The sequence below is a fragment of the Gekko japonicus genome, unplaced genomic scaffold (genome assembly GCF_001447785.1).
Source record: "Gekko japonicus isolate JY-2015 unplaced genomic scaffold, Gekko_japonicus_V1.1 scaffold1411, whole genome shotgun sequence".
Taxonomy (NCBI): domain Eukaryota; kingdom Metazoa; phylum Chordata; class Lepidosauria; order Squamata; family Gekkonidae; genus Gekko; species Gekko japonicus.
Genome location: NW_015170323.1, coordinates 128,697 through 144,487, shown reverse-complemented (window position 1 = coordinate 144,487; position 15,791 = coordinate 128,697). Strand labels below are relative to the sequence as shown.

Sequence of the window (15,791 nt, the reverse complement as noted above, 5' to 3'; positions counted from 1 at the left end):
CTTCAGAAAAGTTAGCTCTGGAACTGTTGACTGAGAAACAGAAAGTCCATGATAGTGAGGAAGCACTTCCATACGGGAGCAGTTAAGAGCAAGATAATTCAGGATTATCAAGGGGAAATCAACACACAGGCAAGGTTACGATCACTGTTTCCTCTAAGCTGAGTTAGTGTGAGCTAGCTCACAGTTTTTTAACCTCTGGCTCACATACTTTTGTCTTAGCTCAGGAAGGGATGGCTCGAGAGCAAGCTAATCTGTGCAGCAGCCAAATCGCTTGCTCACAACTTTAATGCCAGTGGCTCACAAAGTAGAATTTTTGCTCACAAGACTCCACAGCTTAGAGGGAACGTTGGTTACGATAGTAAGGTAAGGTAGCATTTAATATCAGCTCTGGTGACTTTCTGGCGATCCAGTGTTCCTGGAGGTGTTGCATTGGCCAGCAGAGGGGGCCAAAGACCTGTCACATCAGTTGAAGGCTTCTGTTAACACTCCAGAATAGAGTCTGTCTCTTCTGCAGGGGAACAACCTCTCCTAGGGGAGTAGAACCTTTGGCTGTAACCTTAAGAGATTCACATTTTACAGTGCAATCCTTTGCAAAGTGACTCCAGTCTAAGCCTGTTCATCAGATGCATTTGCTTTGGTCCCCCAAGGCTGCTCGTGCCATGAGGCATCTTCACCTTAAGGATTCAGGAGGATTTTTTTCACTGCAGGTCCCCCAGACTTTCAGCATCAGTGTTCAAAGAAACGGTTCCTCCCTGGTGACACCATGAGGTCTCTTTGGTCATTACAAACACTGTCGTCCTGTTCAAGGTCTTTCTGTCCCATGTGGAATGGAAGGACTATGGTGGTGGGGGTGGTGCATGATCCACTTAAAAGATCATGTCAGCAGGATGAGATCCTTCCGCAGAGAGGAATAAACGGCAGTGCCCTAAATCGGAGCCGATGATTCATGAGCTGAATGCTGGGTTTGCAGCTGGCGCATGGAAGTGCAGAGAGAATCCCCTGACGCACCATTATTGACTAGGCTCAATCCTGGCTTGGTTTGAGAGGCAGATTAGTGGATTAGCAACCTTGTAGACCACATTCTTCCAGCCTGTTCATCATGAAGGCACTTTTCTGATGCCGGATGTTATATAGGTATGCAGTTAAAATCCTCGGTAGATGTGGGATTGTGCAGTAGGTTCGGTCAGGATGCGTACTTCAAGACCTTTGGGAAGATGACAGCACATCTGAGCATGGGCGGAGTGCTTTTCTGTCACTGTCTGATTTGGGATCAGACAGTTTCAGTCATGTGGCTATAATGCCCTGAGTTGTTAGGAGTTGGGTGTTCTGCTAGGCGAATGTGCAGAGTTTGCTGGAATGGCCCCATAACGTGTGAGGCTACCAGCTTACTTTTGTCTCATTCCTCAGAGCAGCTGCTAACAGACCAAATGCTTGACCAACATCTATCCCAGATATATTCATATCATCCTAGTTCTTAGTGAGGTTGTAAAACCTATGCCTGCGTTGACTGTAGGTGGGGACTCCCCATGGAACGTCCCTTCATACCAGTCCACCCACCCAGCGTACAGAGAACTAGATGTCAGAGAGAAGGGTCCAGCCCAGCTTTCTCTGTGGCATGCTAAATTTCCCATGGGATTCTGTGGAGAACATGAGGCCCCACTTGAAATCTGTTGTGGTACAGCCCAGAGTACATAAACTGACCAGACCCTCAACGTTGGCTAGATTTGATTTAAGTTTCTGAAAAGACATGGATATGGCAGTGAATTTGGATATAGAGATGCAATTTACACAGTGGGAAAAGCTGCACCTCCTGTGAACTAGAGACAGTGGCCACTGATCTCTATTTTGGGTCAGCTGTTGAAGGAATCTGGAGCAACCAAAGCTAGATGGACTAGATGACCCTGGAAGTCCCTTCCAACTCTGATTCTATGAAAACCTATTTGGGGAGCATGGACACATCAGGCTGCCACAATTTCCAAGACGCCTGGAAATGTCCGACAGTTAAGAACATAAGAGAAGCCAATGTTGGATCACGGCAGTGGCCCAGCCAGTCCAACACTCTGTGTCACACAGTGGCCAAAAAAACCAGGTGCCACCAGGAGGTCCATTAGTAGGGCCAGGACACTAGAAGCCCTCCCACTGTTGTCCCCCCCCCCCAAGCACCAAGAAGACAGAGCATCCCTTGCCCCAGAGTTCCTATCTATACCTTGTGGCTAATAGCCACTGATGGACCTCTGCTCCCTATGTTTATCTAATTCCCTCTTGGAGCCATCCATGCCTGTAGCTGCCACCACCTCCTGTAGCAGTGAATCCCATGTGTTAATCACTCTTTGGGTGAAGTAGTACTACCTTTTATCAGTTCTAACCCGACTGCTCAGCAATTTCATTGAGTGCCCAGGAGTTCTTGTATTGTTGCAACTGATACCTTGGTGACAGAGATCAGTTCCCCCGGGAGAAAATGGCTGCTTTGGAGGGTGAAGTCTACAGGATTAGAGCCCCACGATGGTGGTCCCTGTTCTCAGGCACTACTTCCAAATCTCCAGAAATTTCCCAGCATGCAGTTGGCAACCCTAACACCTCCCCTGTCAATGTGTGTTGCTGTACCTGCCAGGATGCATGGGCCAGCTAGGCATTCTCAAAACGGGAATCCTGCAGATCTGAACTAGGGTTTAGAAAGTGGAAATCCTCACCCTGAAGAATTCCTTCTGCTAGGTAAGAGAGACAAAGAGGCTGGCTGACCCACAAGGGGAATTGGCTGGCTGAAATAGCACCGGTACGACTAGAAAGACAACTAGGAGGAGGAGTCATTGGTGATGGTTTCTATCCCACCCCTCCCATCTCCTCCCTTAACAGCCCGAGATAATCTCCCTGTAATGGTGTGAGATTCAGGGCCGGCTCACCCGCTAGGCGAACTAGGCAAAGGGACGGAAGAGAGCGACTCCCCACCATTTCATAGGGTTGCTGATTCGGGGTTGATGAATTCTTGGGAGATTTGTCCGAAGAGGGTGGAGGTTGACTGAGGAAGAAGCAGAACTGACATTTTCTCCACTGGAACTGATCTCTGCAACCCCAACAGGACTGACCCCTGCACTGTCGTATCATCATGTCCGTCCCCGTCCTCCCAATCGGCGGAATTTAATTGTACTTCTTAAAGCAAACCGTGACTATAAATCGGTACGTTTATTAATGCAACTGGACACCGACGCACACATAAATATAATTTAGGCAATGTGAAACCCAACAGTTCCTTTATAAACACTGGGGACAGCGAGCGTTTCTTACTGCAATACACTCAATACAAGGCCGCTTGGTAAAAAACCACAATTCCCACAATGCACCTCTTCGAATAATCAAGTCTTGCCCTTCGCCCGGCCGCAAATTTAGGTCGTTCCCATCTTGCACCGCTCGGGACGAACTTCCCCCTTTCAACTCTCTCTGTTGCGCAATCCGTGCAGCACGCGAAATTTAAATGAAGGACTACCGTTCCCACTATGCAGTAGTTCCGTTTGCGCGATGCACGTTGGGGATTGTAGTGCACATGAGCTTGGAACGTGGTACAACGGATGCCAGCACGAACTACAATCCCCGAAACCGAGAGGGCGGGAGAAGGGAGGTGGCATTGTGCACATGCGTAAATGCCGCCGAGGCGGAGGACGTGGGTGCATTTTAGTGAGTACCTGGGAAGAATTGGGGGGCTGGCGGAGGTGGGATGCGGGTCTCTGGCAGTGGAAAGGCAGGAGACTTTTTTATTGCACCATAGAGGCGTGAAATATTTCTGAGAACAAGCCGATTGTGACCTGGCCCTTTCATGGGCTGGGGTGGGCCAGTGAGTCACGTTTTGTGCGGAGGAGATCTCGGCTGAGTAGAGCCAGTTGTAAAAGGGACCGAGGCAGCCGTGCTGGGAAAGACGGTCCCAGGCTGAGTCCCTGGCATCTCTGCTGGAAAGTAGCTTAGGCTGGACTGGGAACAGGCGACAGATCAGTTCCCTTGGAGAAAATGGATGCTTTGGAGGGTAGACTCTATGGTATTATGCCCGGCTGAGTTCCCTCCCCTCCCCTCCCCCAACCCCGCCCCTTCGAAATCTTCAGGTATCTCCCAACCAATGCTCCCTCTAAGCTGTGGAGTCTTGTGAGCAAAAATTCTACTTTGTGAGCTGCTGGCATGAAAGCTGTGAGCAAGGGATTTGGCTACTGCACAAATCAGTTTGCTCTGGAGCCCTCCTTCCTGAGCTGAGACAAAAAAGGGTGAGCCGGAGGCTAGAAAACTGTGAGCTGGCTCACACTCACTCAGCTTAGAGGGAACACTGCTCCCAACTGGAGCTGGGAAAGACCTTTCTCTACCTAAAATTCTGGGCAAGCACTGCCTGTTGGAATGTAGGCTGCTGAGCTGCTGACCTGTAACTACAGTGGGGCTAGTGGGGGCTCCGACCTCTCCCTTAAAGGGCCAACTCCCTTCTTTAAAGTCCCCCCCCCTTCTTCCCAAAAGCCTTTAAAGGGATCCTTTCATTATCGTAAATGATAGCAGCCCCACCAGAAGAATTTTTGCTCCACATGCCACAAAATCCTGGCCTGCTGAGATGCGACAGTTTTGGATGGAGTAGCCCTGTTAGTCTGTAGCAGTGAAGTAAAGAGGAGTTCAGTGGCACCTCAGATTTTCTTGTTTTCTTTCTTTGCACCCCACTTTTCTCCCCATGGGACCCAAAATAGCATTGAACATTTTCAACTGGGAGTCTGGTAGGGGCAGGATGTACCCTAAATGGTGTCCTGTAATGCCACAATGTCACTTCAGGCTGTATAACTGGAAGCGATGGCATTATGCTCTAGGATTTATCTGAAATTCTGTGTTGAAAAACCATAGAGTTCCAGGTGACTCCTAGAGTATCCCAGGAGGCAGTGACATCACTCCCAGTTATGCAGCAAGAAGTGACACTGTGGTGTCACAGGGAGCTGTCTCACCACCCACTTTCCTCCTACTGCCCCAATGAATGCAGATAGGGAGTCTTGGCAGGGATGGACAAATGGTAACCTGAAGCCTAGACTGCCTTATAGTGTTGTTGTGAAATGGGTGAGAGGAGAACCAGTTTGATATTGTGGCCGGACTCTTGGACTAGCACTTGGGAGTGCCAAGTTCAAATGTACTCTGTTTGTCAAGCTCACCAAGTGACCTCTCTTTCAGCCCCACCTACCTCACAAAGTTGTTGTGAAGTTGAAGTGGACCTCATATACCATCCTCATCTCCTTGGAGGAAGATTAAAAATGTACTAGATATAATAAACAGATGTTTTGGCTTGGTATAAGGCAAGCTTCATATGCCTGATGCCCTCTTTGTAAGATGCGTGAAGTGAGAGCAGATTATACATATACATATGGTGGAAAACATTGTGAACAGCAGGGACCAAAGGCTGTACACAGCCAGTGAACTGGGCAGGCAGCAGTTATCCAGCGACAGGCCTTTCCTGTCACCTGTTCCCTGTGATCCTTTATCTGGAGATGCCGGAGATCGAACCCGGGGCCTTCTGCATGCTAAGCAGGTGCTCTGAAGCTAAGTCTCGGCTACCGTACCCTAATAACACAATCTTCCTCTTTTTGCTATAATAACCTGCAGCAGGAGAGAGAATCCTGGTCTTGATTCAGCCCAAAGAGATTAAAACTTACTGATCAGTTGACCATTCCATGCTGGAAGGTGTCTTAGAAATTCTTATGTTTGCCTAAAATGTTTTTTTGTTTGTCCTGTCCCCCAGTTCTGTAATCCTAGGCCTAGCAGCTTGAATAGCCCAGAGTAGCCAGCGTGTCTGAGTTTGAAAGCTAAGCAGGGTCAGCCCTGGTAAGTCCTTGGGTGGGAGACCACTGAGGAAGTCCAGGATTGCTATACAGAGGCAGGCTGGTTGATTTTCCCTGGTTTCCCTGGTTGATTTTAAGGCCTCACTGGGAAAAAAAATGGTTTCTGTGCTGGAAGAAGGGGGTTCTTTGCTTCCCTCTCCTGTAATAGTAGAACTCAGGGTGGTCACCAGTGTTCCCTCTGAGTTAGTGTGAGCTAGCTCAGAGTTTTTTAGCCTTCAGCTCACACATTTCTGTTTCAGCTCAGGAAGGATGGCTCCAGAGCAAAATGATTTATGCAGCAGCCAAATCGCTTGCTCACAACTTTAATGTCAGTAGCTCACAAAGTAGAATTTTTGTTCAGAAGACTCCACAGCTTAGAGGGAACATTGGTGGTCACCCCACAAAACTGGCTGGCAGTAGATTCAAGACAAGATTAAAGGAAGCAGTTGAGCTAGCTGACTTGTGGAACTCATGGCCACAAGAAGTGGTCATGGCCATGGCCATAGGCTGATTTATAAAGGGCTGTTGGTTGTTTTTACGGGGGATAGGCTTGAGTTTGACTATAAACCGGGATGGCAGAATGGAATCTGAACCCAAAGACGGATTGCCTCTGGTTGCCAGATGCTGGGGAACAGTTAGCCGGGAATGGCTGTTGTGTGTGGACTTCTTGTGGCATCTTAACTGTCCCCTGTTGGGTCGGGGCCGTCGATCTGATCTAGGAGGGCTACTCTCAGGGCTCTTTTTGTAGAAAAAACCCAGCAGGAACTCATTAGCATAATAGGCCACACCCAACAGCAGGAACTCATTAGCATATTGGGCCACACCCCTGACAGCACAGCTCATTAGCACATTAGGCTGCACCCCCGTGTTACCAGAAGTGTGCTCATCCAGCTACACCCACCTTTTGCTTGTTGTTCTGTTTACCTTGTTTGTTGTCCAAACCCAGGGCCTTTTTTGTAGCAGGAACTCCTTTGCATGTTAGGCCACACACCCCTAATGTAGCCAATCCTAATGAGTTCCTGCTGGGCGTGGCCAACTTGGGAGCCAGCCGGAACTCCGTTCCTGCCCCCAAATAGCCCTGGCTACTCTTATGTACCGCACAGGCCAGTTATATAAACAGAGAAGATGTTGGCTTTGTTCTTGGCTATGCTTTGAAAAAGAACCTTCCCTTTCCCCAGGAACAGCCAGGTGGCCCTAGGGGAGACGTTGGCCACCCGCCTCGCTCCTGAGCTTGAATCCAGCAGGCTGGCGCCGAGATGACCCTCTTCCACTTTGGCAACTGTTTTGCCCTGGCCTATTTCCCCTATTTCATCACCTACAAGTGCAGCGGCCTGTAAGTAGGGGTGCAGGGAGTTTTGGTGGGCCATTTCCTTTGCAAGCATCCATCTCAGCACCTTGGGTTTTTTTTTATTCCCACCCCTTTCAGGTCAGAGTACAACGCCTTCTGGAGATGCGTCCAAGCTGGGGCCACCTACCTCTTTGTCCAGCTGTGCAAGGTAAGTTTTATTTTCTTCGATTGATGTCACTTATACTCCTGGGGGGACCCAAAGTAGCTTCCGTCATTCTCCTCTCTGCTGTGTTATCCTTACAACAGCCCTGTGAGGTAGGTTAGGTGGAGAGTGTGAAATGGGCCAGAGTCACACGGCATGGCTGGGGATGCGTGGGATTCGAGCCTGAGTCTTCCAGGTCCTAGTCTAGCACTGCACCATGCTGGATTTTTAGGGGCCACACCCTTTGCCTGGAAGAGTTCGAGGATTTATGAAAGCACCTTTTCTGTGTTTGTACCCACTGGGTTTTAACCTGGGTTCTTCTCTGTGTCGGTGGCTGACCTCATCTTATAGATGCTGTTTCTGGCGACGTTCTTTCCGACCTGGGAGGGCGGAGCAAACGCCTACGACTTCATCGGAGTAAGTGGAGCAAAAAGAATGGTCGCTGCTCATTGGGAGAAGAACGATTCCCTGTCAAATAAAGACCAGCTTAAGCTCTGCTGGGCAGGTGGCATTGTGGAAGAAACTGACATCTCATCGGAGTTCCATAAGATATAATTGGCCAAGTTTAGATAAATTCAGTGAACGGTGGATATTATTTTATTACGTTTTGGAACGGCAAGGCATAATTTTGATAACATTTTGCCTTTCACATTCTGTGAATTGTAGTGAAAATGGACAAGGTTGCTGGTTCTCTGTAACTTATTAATTTTCTTGGGGGGGGGGTATATTTGCATTTTTCGTGTGTGCCCGTGCCTGGAAGTCATGGTGACCTCTGGCAACTCCTACTGGGGCACAGAGGACATTCAGAGATGTGGCTGGATCGCCTTGCCTCTGCCTCCCGGCCCTGGTATTCTTTGGAGGTCTCCCATCCAAATATTCACCGGGGTCGGCCCTGCTTAGCTTCTGAGAGCTGACGAGATCGGGCTTGCTTGGGCTATCCAGGTCAGGGAACTTTTATTACTTTTCAACTTAAAAAAATGAAAAGTTGAGCATTAGAAGAGGCCTTCCACGGAATCTGTCTAGCTCAGAACGGTCTCAGAATCCAGGGTTGGGTACAGAATGTTCTAAGCTGATTTTAGCAATTGTGCCTTACTGCATTTGACAAATATACAGTAATAAGTATCATGCCTAGTAGATGTTGCTGTATCAGCATTAATGTCTTGGGGGCAATGTTCCCTCTAAGCTGTGGAGTCCTGTGAGCAAAAATTCCACTTTGTGAGCTACTGGCATTAGAATTGTGAGCAAGTTATTTGGCTACTGCATAAATTAGTTTGCTCTGGAGCCCTCCTTCCTGAGCTAAGCCAAAAACGTGTGAGCCAGAGGCTAAAAAACTGTGAGCCAGCTCACACTAACTCAGCTTAGAGGGAACACTGCTTGGGGGTTGTACCACATGTCTGGGAACAGCAACACTGCCGTATTAGAGAGACGTGGGTTTGGGAGCCTGGGGGGACAGAAACCTGGGGCCGATTTCCCACCTGCTGTCCTGATCCTCTTTTCTCTCGTTTTGTGCCAGGAATTCATGAAGGCCACAGTTGACCTGGCTGACTTGGTAGGGCTGCACCTGGTGATGTCCAGGAACGCGGGGAAAGGGGAGTACAAGATCATGGTGGCTGCCATGGGATGGGCCACGGCTGAGCTCATCATGTCCCGGTGAGTCCTTTCCACGTTTGCTGCATTTTGATCTCCCACTTTTCGTCCGAGGAGCTCAAGGGGACATATGTGGTTCTCCCCCTCTTCGTTTTGTTTTCACAACAACCCCGTGAGGCAGAGAGAAAGTGACTAGCCCGACCTCACATGTTTTAGCCCCGTAGGGCCTTCCTCAGAGTTCAAACACAAAAGGTACCTATCGGCTCGTGTTGCGGTAAAAAGGCAGTAAGCAAGCTGATGTAGGACCAAAAAAGGAATTTTCCAACATGGAATCAAGTGACCCAAGAAAAAATATGATTTGTGAGGCCTCCTTGAAACCAGCCTTGTGTCAGCTACAGATGCATACAGAGTAATGTTTCGTGTGTGTGCCTTCCAATTTTGGTCCAGAAAGTACAAGTATATTGTTTTACTAACACTTTTAATACTAATATTTAGCTCAACATGAAGGGGGTCTCCCACTCTTGGGTTTTTAGTTAGTGTGGGTATCTTTCCTTTCTCCATAGTTGTAGTTTCCCTTCCTATATTTTTCATTATAGTTTGTAGTCTTATTTCATTATAGTTTGTAGTCTTCCTATATTTTTCGTTATAGTTTGTAGTAGTTTTTTTGAAACCTCCGGGGGTTTCAAAAACAAAAACAGAAAGTACAAGTGAAACTGCCTAATCAGAGCCAGCGTGCCTTCATTATAGAGCACTGGTAGAGCCTCTGCTTTGCATGTAAAAGGTCTCAGGTTCAATCCCCGGCATCTCCGGTTAAAAAAGGACCATGTTATGCTCAACTGATGTACAGCTCCCTGTGTGACTCAGACTCCACATTCGGAGAGAGGCTGTCGGCTCAGTGGCAGAGCATCTGCTTGGCATGCAGAAGGTCCCAGATTCAATCCCTGGCATTTCCAGCGGAAGGGACCAGATAGCCGGTTATGTGGAAAGCTTCCAACTTGGAGAGCGGCTGCCAGTCAGAGCAGATAATACTGTCCTGTATAGATGAAGGGTCTGACTCAGCGTAAGGCCGCTTCATGGGTTCGTGTACGTGCACTCATTTTTAAAGGTAGCTTCAGATTCCGGCTGGGCAAGCAATTCCTGGCAGGTGGTTTTGGGGGTGGGTGGGGCTTTCTCTTTGCTAGCTCCGTGGGCACCCCTCTTTGCACGAGCTCCTTCTGAAAGCGCCTGTGTCACCCATAGGTGCATCCCGCTGTGGGTGGGAGCTCGCGGTATCGAGTTCGACTGGAAGTACATCCAGATGAGCATCGACTCCAACATCAGTCTGGTGAGTGCTGGTTTGACCGCAGCCCACAAAAAAGCTTCTCTGAAGCCAGGTTCTCAGGTGGCATGGGAGGAATAATAATATCTGGGATTTTGCTGGGTTTGATTTTTTTTTTTTTAATGCAATGCATTTGTAAGGTGGGTGGTGGTTTCAGCTAGTGTATTGGGTGGTAACGACCTTCCAAAAATGCACTGCTGAAGGTGGTGAATTGAGAAAAAATAAAAAAGAATAAACAGGAATTAACAGCTTTCAAGGGGGATTAGATAGATTCATGGAGGATAAGTCTGTCAATGGCTACTACCCGTGGTGACTGAGGGGAACCTCCACATTCAGAGGCACTAATTCTGTGAATCACAGTGCCAGGAGGCAACATCAGGGGAATGCCTCGGCCTCTATGCCCTGTTGTTGGCCGTCCAGAGGAATTGGTGGGCTGCTGTGTGAGGCAGGATGCTGGACCACATGGACTATTGGTCTGATCCAGCAGGGCTCTTCTTATGTTCTTGTCAGGGGAAGGCCTTGACCTCTATGCCCTGTTGCTGGCCCTCCAGAGGAACTGGCTGGCCACTGTGTGAGACAGGATGCTGGACTAGATGGACCACTGGTCTGATCCTGCAGGACACTTCTTGTGTTCTTAATCCTTAGCTGCTCTGGGTGTCAGGTTTTTAGAAGAGGTCATTTAGAGATGGGATGTCGAGCATCAACCGTGCTGAACTCTGGGTGGGGCCACAAAAATACTTTGGGAGTTGTGGTAAGAAATTTTAGAAATATGGAAGGTTTGGGTTTAAAATGAACCAAACCAAGCCCTTTGTTCTAGACAAATCTCTTTATCAGTCACCCCGGCAAAAGTTCAAAACATTCCAATCCCAGGATTTGAATCAATGAATGTTTCCCCAGGTGTGAGACTTACAATAACCAGCAATAAAAAGGGCAGCTGGTCAGGAAAGCCAGCTTGGGAAGTGACAGACCCCAATCCAAAATGCAAACTAACTTCCTGAGATACAGAGATTTCACACTCCCCGCTTTCATCTCAGCGATAACACCAAAAGGACAGTTTATTTCCCATAATTGGGAAACACCAGGAGAAAACAATGACACTGTATTGCTCCTGTGGAATGTGAACTTTTGTTGTGTAAGACCAAGGAAAGGAAGCAAATTTCCTGCAAGACAGTTTTCAACTTCTAAATGTTAATTTACAACTGTAAATTAAGGGACCTCTTTGAACATTTGGCATAAATACTGGTAAAATCCAACAGATCGGGGCTGACTCTTGGTAGGAGTCAGTCTGAGAGGCCTCTCGTTCTCTGCATGCCTTGGGTGGGGGGAAACTTTGTTTGCATGTTTATTCTTCTATGCATTTACTATCAATGTTTAGGAAATAGGATTTAACTGTGTTGGCAAGCTGGCATAGCATCTTGCTAGGTCACCTTGCCAGGTAAATCTTTGAGTGTTTTTCTTTAATAAAGATAAGTTTTATTTTAAGAAGAGACCTTTCTGTGTCAGCGCTTAGTGGTTTCCAAACTTGCACCTTTCGCCTTTGGTAAGGAGGCATCACTCAGGGGACACAAGAACCGAGGGGAGAGTGTGGGTGACACGGGTAAACACGCATTCACAGACACGTGCAGCCACACACACATTTTTTCTCACAACAGGAGTCACACCTTATTTTCCATCTCCTCTTCACCGCTTCCTCCCCAGGTCCACTATATCGCTATGGCTGCTTTGGTGTGGATGTTTACGCGCTACGATTTACCCAAACACTACCGACTGCCTCTCACGTTCCTCCTGGGTGTCAGTGTCTACAAAGCTTTCTTCATGGAGTGAGTGACTGGTTGCTTTTGGGCAGCGGTGGGATTGGAGGGAATGTATCAGTTTGTCTGTGAATTGGCCCATTAGGCTGGTGGGGGGTGTTCCAGGATTTGTTTCGGGGAATCTTGTGTTTTGTGTTTAAGGCTTCTGTAAGGACAAGCCAGGAGCTGCGGTGACTCAAGTGGTTAAGACGCTGAACTGCAGGCTGTGGAAGGTCAGTAGTTCAGCAGTTCGAGACCCGGGTGCCGCATGACGGAGTGAGCTCCCGTCTCTAGTTCCAGCTCCTGTCCACCTAGCAGTTCGAAAGCAAGAAATTGCAAGTAGATAAATAGGTACCACTTCGGTGGGAAGGTAACAGCGTTCCGTGCGCCTTGGTGTTTAGTCATGCCGGCCACATGACCACAGAAACGTCTTCGGACAGTGCTGGCTCTTCGGCTTTGAAACGGAGATGAGCACTGCAACCCTAGAGTTGGATTCGACTGGCTTTCGAGCAAGGGAACCTTTACCTTTAAGGACAAGCCAGCATCCCTGAAAGACAGAGGTGGGACACTGGTATGGCCTGAAGGCGTAGGATGTAGCAACCTTTCTGAAATCAAGCAGGTCTGATCAGTGCCTGGTGGGGAAAGCTCAAGGACTGGCCCCTGGCTCTGTGTTAGAAGGGAGGAGAGAGACATCCGTATGCGTGGGCTGTCAAGTCACAACGGACTGATGGTGACCTGGCAGAGGAGAAGCAAAGGTGGTTTGCCATCGCCTTCCTCTGCAGAGTCTTCCTCGGGGGTTCCCAGTGGATGGCATCTGGCTCCCTGGGGGTGCTTCCTGTTGATGCCTGCAGGTTCTTCTTTTATTTATTTATTTTATTTATATCCCACCGTGGGGCATTTTGGGGCCCTTACCGGTTCTGTAAGCCGGCCTGAGCCCACTTGTGGGGAGGGCGGGGTATAAATAGAATAAAATAAATAAATAAATAAAATTAAAAGCCTTGCCCCCACAAATAGCCAGGTCAGAAGTCTTATTTCTGCAGGTTTCCCAAAGGCTCATGGGAATGCTTTCGAAAGACTCACCGTGACCTAGGTGGTATACAGCAGGACTGGGGCTGGCAGAAAAGGGGGATCGCTGGAAATGTGCTGAAGGTGCCAATCTTGAGTGCCCTTCTAAGCTTTCTCGCCCTGTGGAAGGGAACTCAACAGGCCTTTAGATGCCTTCTGAAGGCAATTAAATGTTATCTGAGCTGTTTTTTCCTAGGAACTGATGCACTCGCTTCCCTGTCCCTTGAAAGGAAGGGCTAGAAACAGTCTCAGAGCCTCCCCCTTTAAAGACAGGCATTCAGACGGATTTAATTAACTGTAAGTTAACTGCTCCCTTTAGAATTTAAATCCCCCCGAACCAACAAAAAAAATCCTGGCTACGGGCCTGCCCACCTTTGTTCCCACTGGGGACCCAAAGCCGCTTATGTCATTCTCCACTCCTCCAATTTTATCTTCACAACAACCCTGTGGGGTAGGTGAGGCTGAGAACGTGTGACTGGCCCAAGGTCACCCAGCGAGCTTTCATGGCAGAAAGAGGGATTTGAACCTGGGTCTCTCAGCTCTCCGTCTGATATTTTTGCCACTACACCAAACTGTCTCTCTGAGGCTCTTCTGAGTCACCTACAAATATATACAAGGGGGACCAGCAATTCAAAGCAGTACAATAATAATGATGAAAAATTGCTGTGAGTTCACAAATCACAATGAATAGACAATAATAACTAGTACAGAATTGACGCTTGATGATGTTTATAATTTCTATGTTTTCAGAACACAGGACGTCAAATACGGAAGGTGAGCGATACGAACCACTCGAGATGTTCGTATCGCTCACCTTCCGTATTTGACGTCCTGTGTTCTGAAAACATAGAAATTATAAACATCATCAAGCGTCAATTCTGTACTAGTTATTATTGTCTATTCATTGTGATTTGTGAACTCACAGCAATTTTTCATCATTATTATTGTTCTTCTGAGTCACCTCCTTGTCCAGATGAGGTGGAGCAAAGCCTGTTTGCTTGGGTGAAGAAATGCTTTTGGGAAGAAGGATGCGAGTGCCAGGATATACGCTGGTGGACCACTGTGGTACCCACGGGTATAATATGAAGGATCAGTGCACGAGACTGTTGGTCTCTTAACTCTCTTCTGGTCTGCGTTCTGTCTTATGGATATGCTTATTCTGCTTTTTACGCCCCTTGCTTGTTTATTAAGATTTTATTCTGTAGTGTTTTTACTTCTAAGCCCCCTTGAGCAGGATTTTGGAGAAGTGGCAGAAACATTGCCTGAACAATTAAAAAAATTGTTTGGGGCTATTCAGGAGAAGGAAGCTGAGCCAGGGAGCCCATGGCAGACAGGGGCTAGTGGAGGGACACAGTTCGCCCTCTTCCAAAGTCCTCATGTCTTCCAGTCTTGGTTTTTTAAAAATAATTTGAATGGTATTGTGTGGCTGTCTGCATGACCCCTTTTAAGGTTGGGTGGTATGTTAGTGGGCCGGAATAGCCCAGTCTCATCAGGATGGGAGACCGCCGAGGAGGTCCAGGGTTGCTACGCAGAGGCAGGCCATGGCGAACCACCTCTGGACGCCCCTTGCCTTGAAAACCCCACAGGGCTGCCGCAAGTGGGCTGCGACTTGACCTCACTCTCCACCCCCGTGTAAGTGCCGGAGGTTGTCTCCGTGTGCCGTCTCTCCCCTCGTCCTTCACCAGCCTCCCTCTGTTTGTTTCTTTCTTTCCAGATCTTTTGTTCACGTTTTTCTGCTGGGCAGCTGGACGGCACTCCTGGTCAAAGCGGTCATCACCGGCCTCCTTTCCCTCAGCTCCCTGACGCTCTTTGTCACTCTGGTGCACAGCAACTGAGGAGGGGGGGCGACCCTCCTCCTCTTTCCAGTTAGCAGAGCGGCCTCCCTGTCCACCTAGGGGTGTTCAGCCCGGTCCCCTGCTGCCGAGGCAACGTATGGTTCGTCCTGCCCACTGTGAGAGCCATTCCATCTTGGCGTCTACCCACCGACCACAACGATGATAATAAACCCCCTTTGTTGTTGTTGTTTTCCCCTGCCTGTGAGTTATAAATGGTTCTGGTTGTTTTCCACTGCCTGTGAGTTATAAATGGTTCTGGTTGTTGTCTGAATGTGTCCTGTAGGCGAGATGGCCAGGGTACGGAACTGGGACTTGATAAATCCCCTCGGGAGAGGCTTGTATGGAAAAGAGGCCCTGCTGGATCAGACCAGTGTGCTGGCCCAAGGCACACAAGACTAACCGCGAGGTCCGTAGCCTCGATTCCTTCCTTCCTCAGCTGCCCGCCTCCCACGCCCTCCTCCCTGAAGCTCAGCTGGTGCACCTGCGGGACGGGAGCGGAGAGAAGCGTGCTCGCGTGAGCCAGAGAGAAAGAGAGGGCCTCCCTCCTCACCCTTTCCCTGCTTCTTCCCTTAAGCTCCTTACCCCAGGGTAGTCGCCGGCTCTTCCCGCTTCCCCCTCCCCGCTTCCCTCCTCTCTCTTTTTCTCTGCGATGGCATTCGGACAGACAGCATCTCGGCTTTCCAGCCTGGAGCAGGCCCAGGAAGCTGGATATGGCAAGGGGAGGGTGTTTAAGAACATAAGAACATAAGAGATGCCAATGTTGGATCAGGCCAAAGGCCCATCCAGCCCAACACTCTGTATCACACAGTGGCCAGAAATACCAGGTGCCATCAGGAGGTCCACCAGTGGGGCCAGGACATTAGAAGCCCTCCCATGTTGGACCCCCC

At 48.8% G+C, this 15,791-nt stretch overlaps 1 protein-coding gene across 1 annotated transcript; it reads left to right on the top strand.

The window, feature by feature from the left end:
* Window positions 1-3,591: 3,591 nt before the first annotated feature.
* Window positions 3,592-15,103, top strand: TMEM147 (transmembrane protein 147). Its single transcript, XM_015418096.1, has 8 exons — window positions 3,592-3,669; window positions 6,998-7,152; window positions 7,246-7,315; window positions 7,661-7,726; window positions 8,823-8,959; window positions 10,136-10,220; window positions 11,913-12,034; window positions 14,784-15,103. Exons 2-8 carry the CDS (start codon window positions 7,076-7,078, stop codon window positions 14,902-14,904), a joined length of 678 nt encoding a protein of 225 aa, XP_015273582.1. The 5' UTR covers window positions 3,592-3,669; window positions 6,998-7,075; the 3' UTR covers window positions 14,905-15,103.
* The last annotated feature ends 688 nt before the right edge of the window (window positions 15,104-15,791 follow it).

Bases quoted from the DNA above. Each gene is read 5' to 3' on its own strand.
- TMEM147 (XM_015418096.1), top strand. From the start codon at position 7,076: ATGACCCTCTTCCACTTTGGCAACTGTTTTGCCCTGGCCTATTTCCCC. The intron at 8,960-10,135 runs GTGAGTCCTTTC...TGTCACCCATAG, and splicing joins GCTGAGCTCATCATGTCCCG to GTGCATCCCGCTGTGGGTGG. The intron at 12,035-14,783 runs GTGAGTGACTGG...CTTTCTTTCCAG, and splicing joins TACAAAGCTTTCTTCATGGA to ATCTTTTGTTCACGTTTTTC.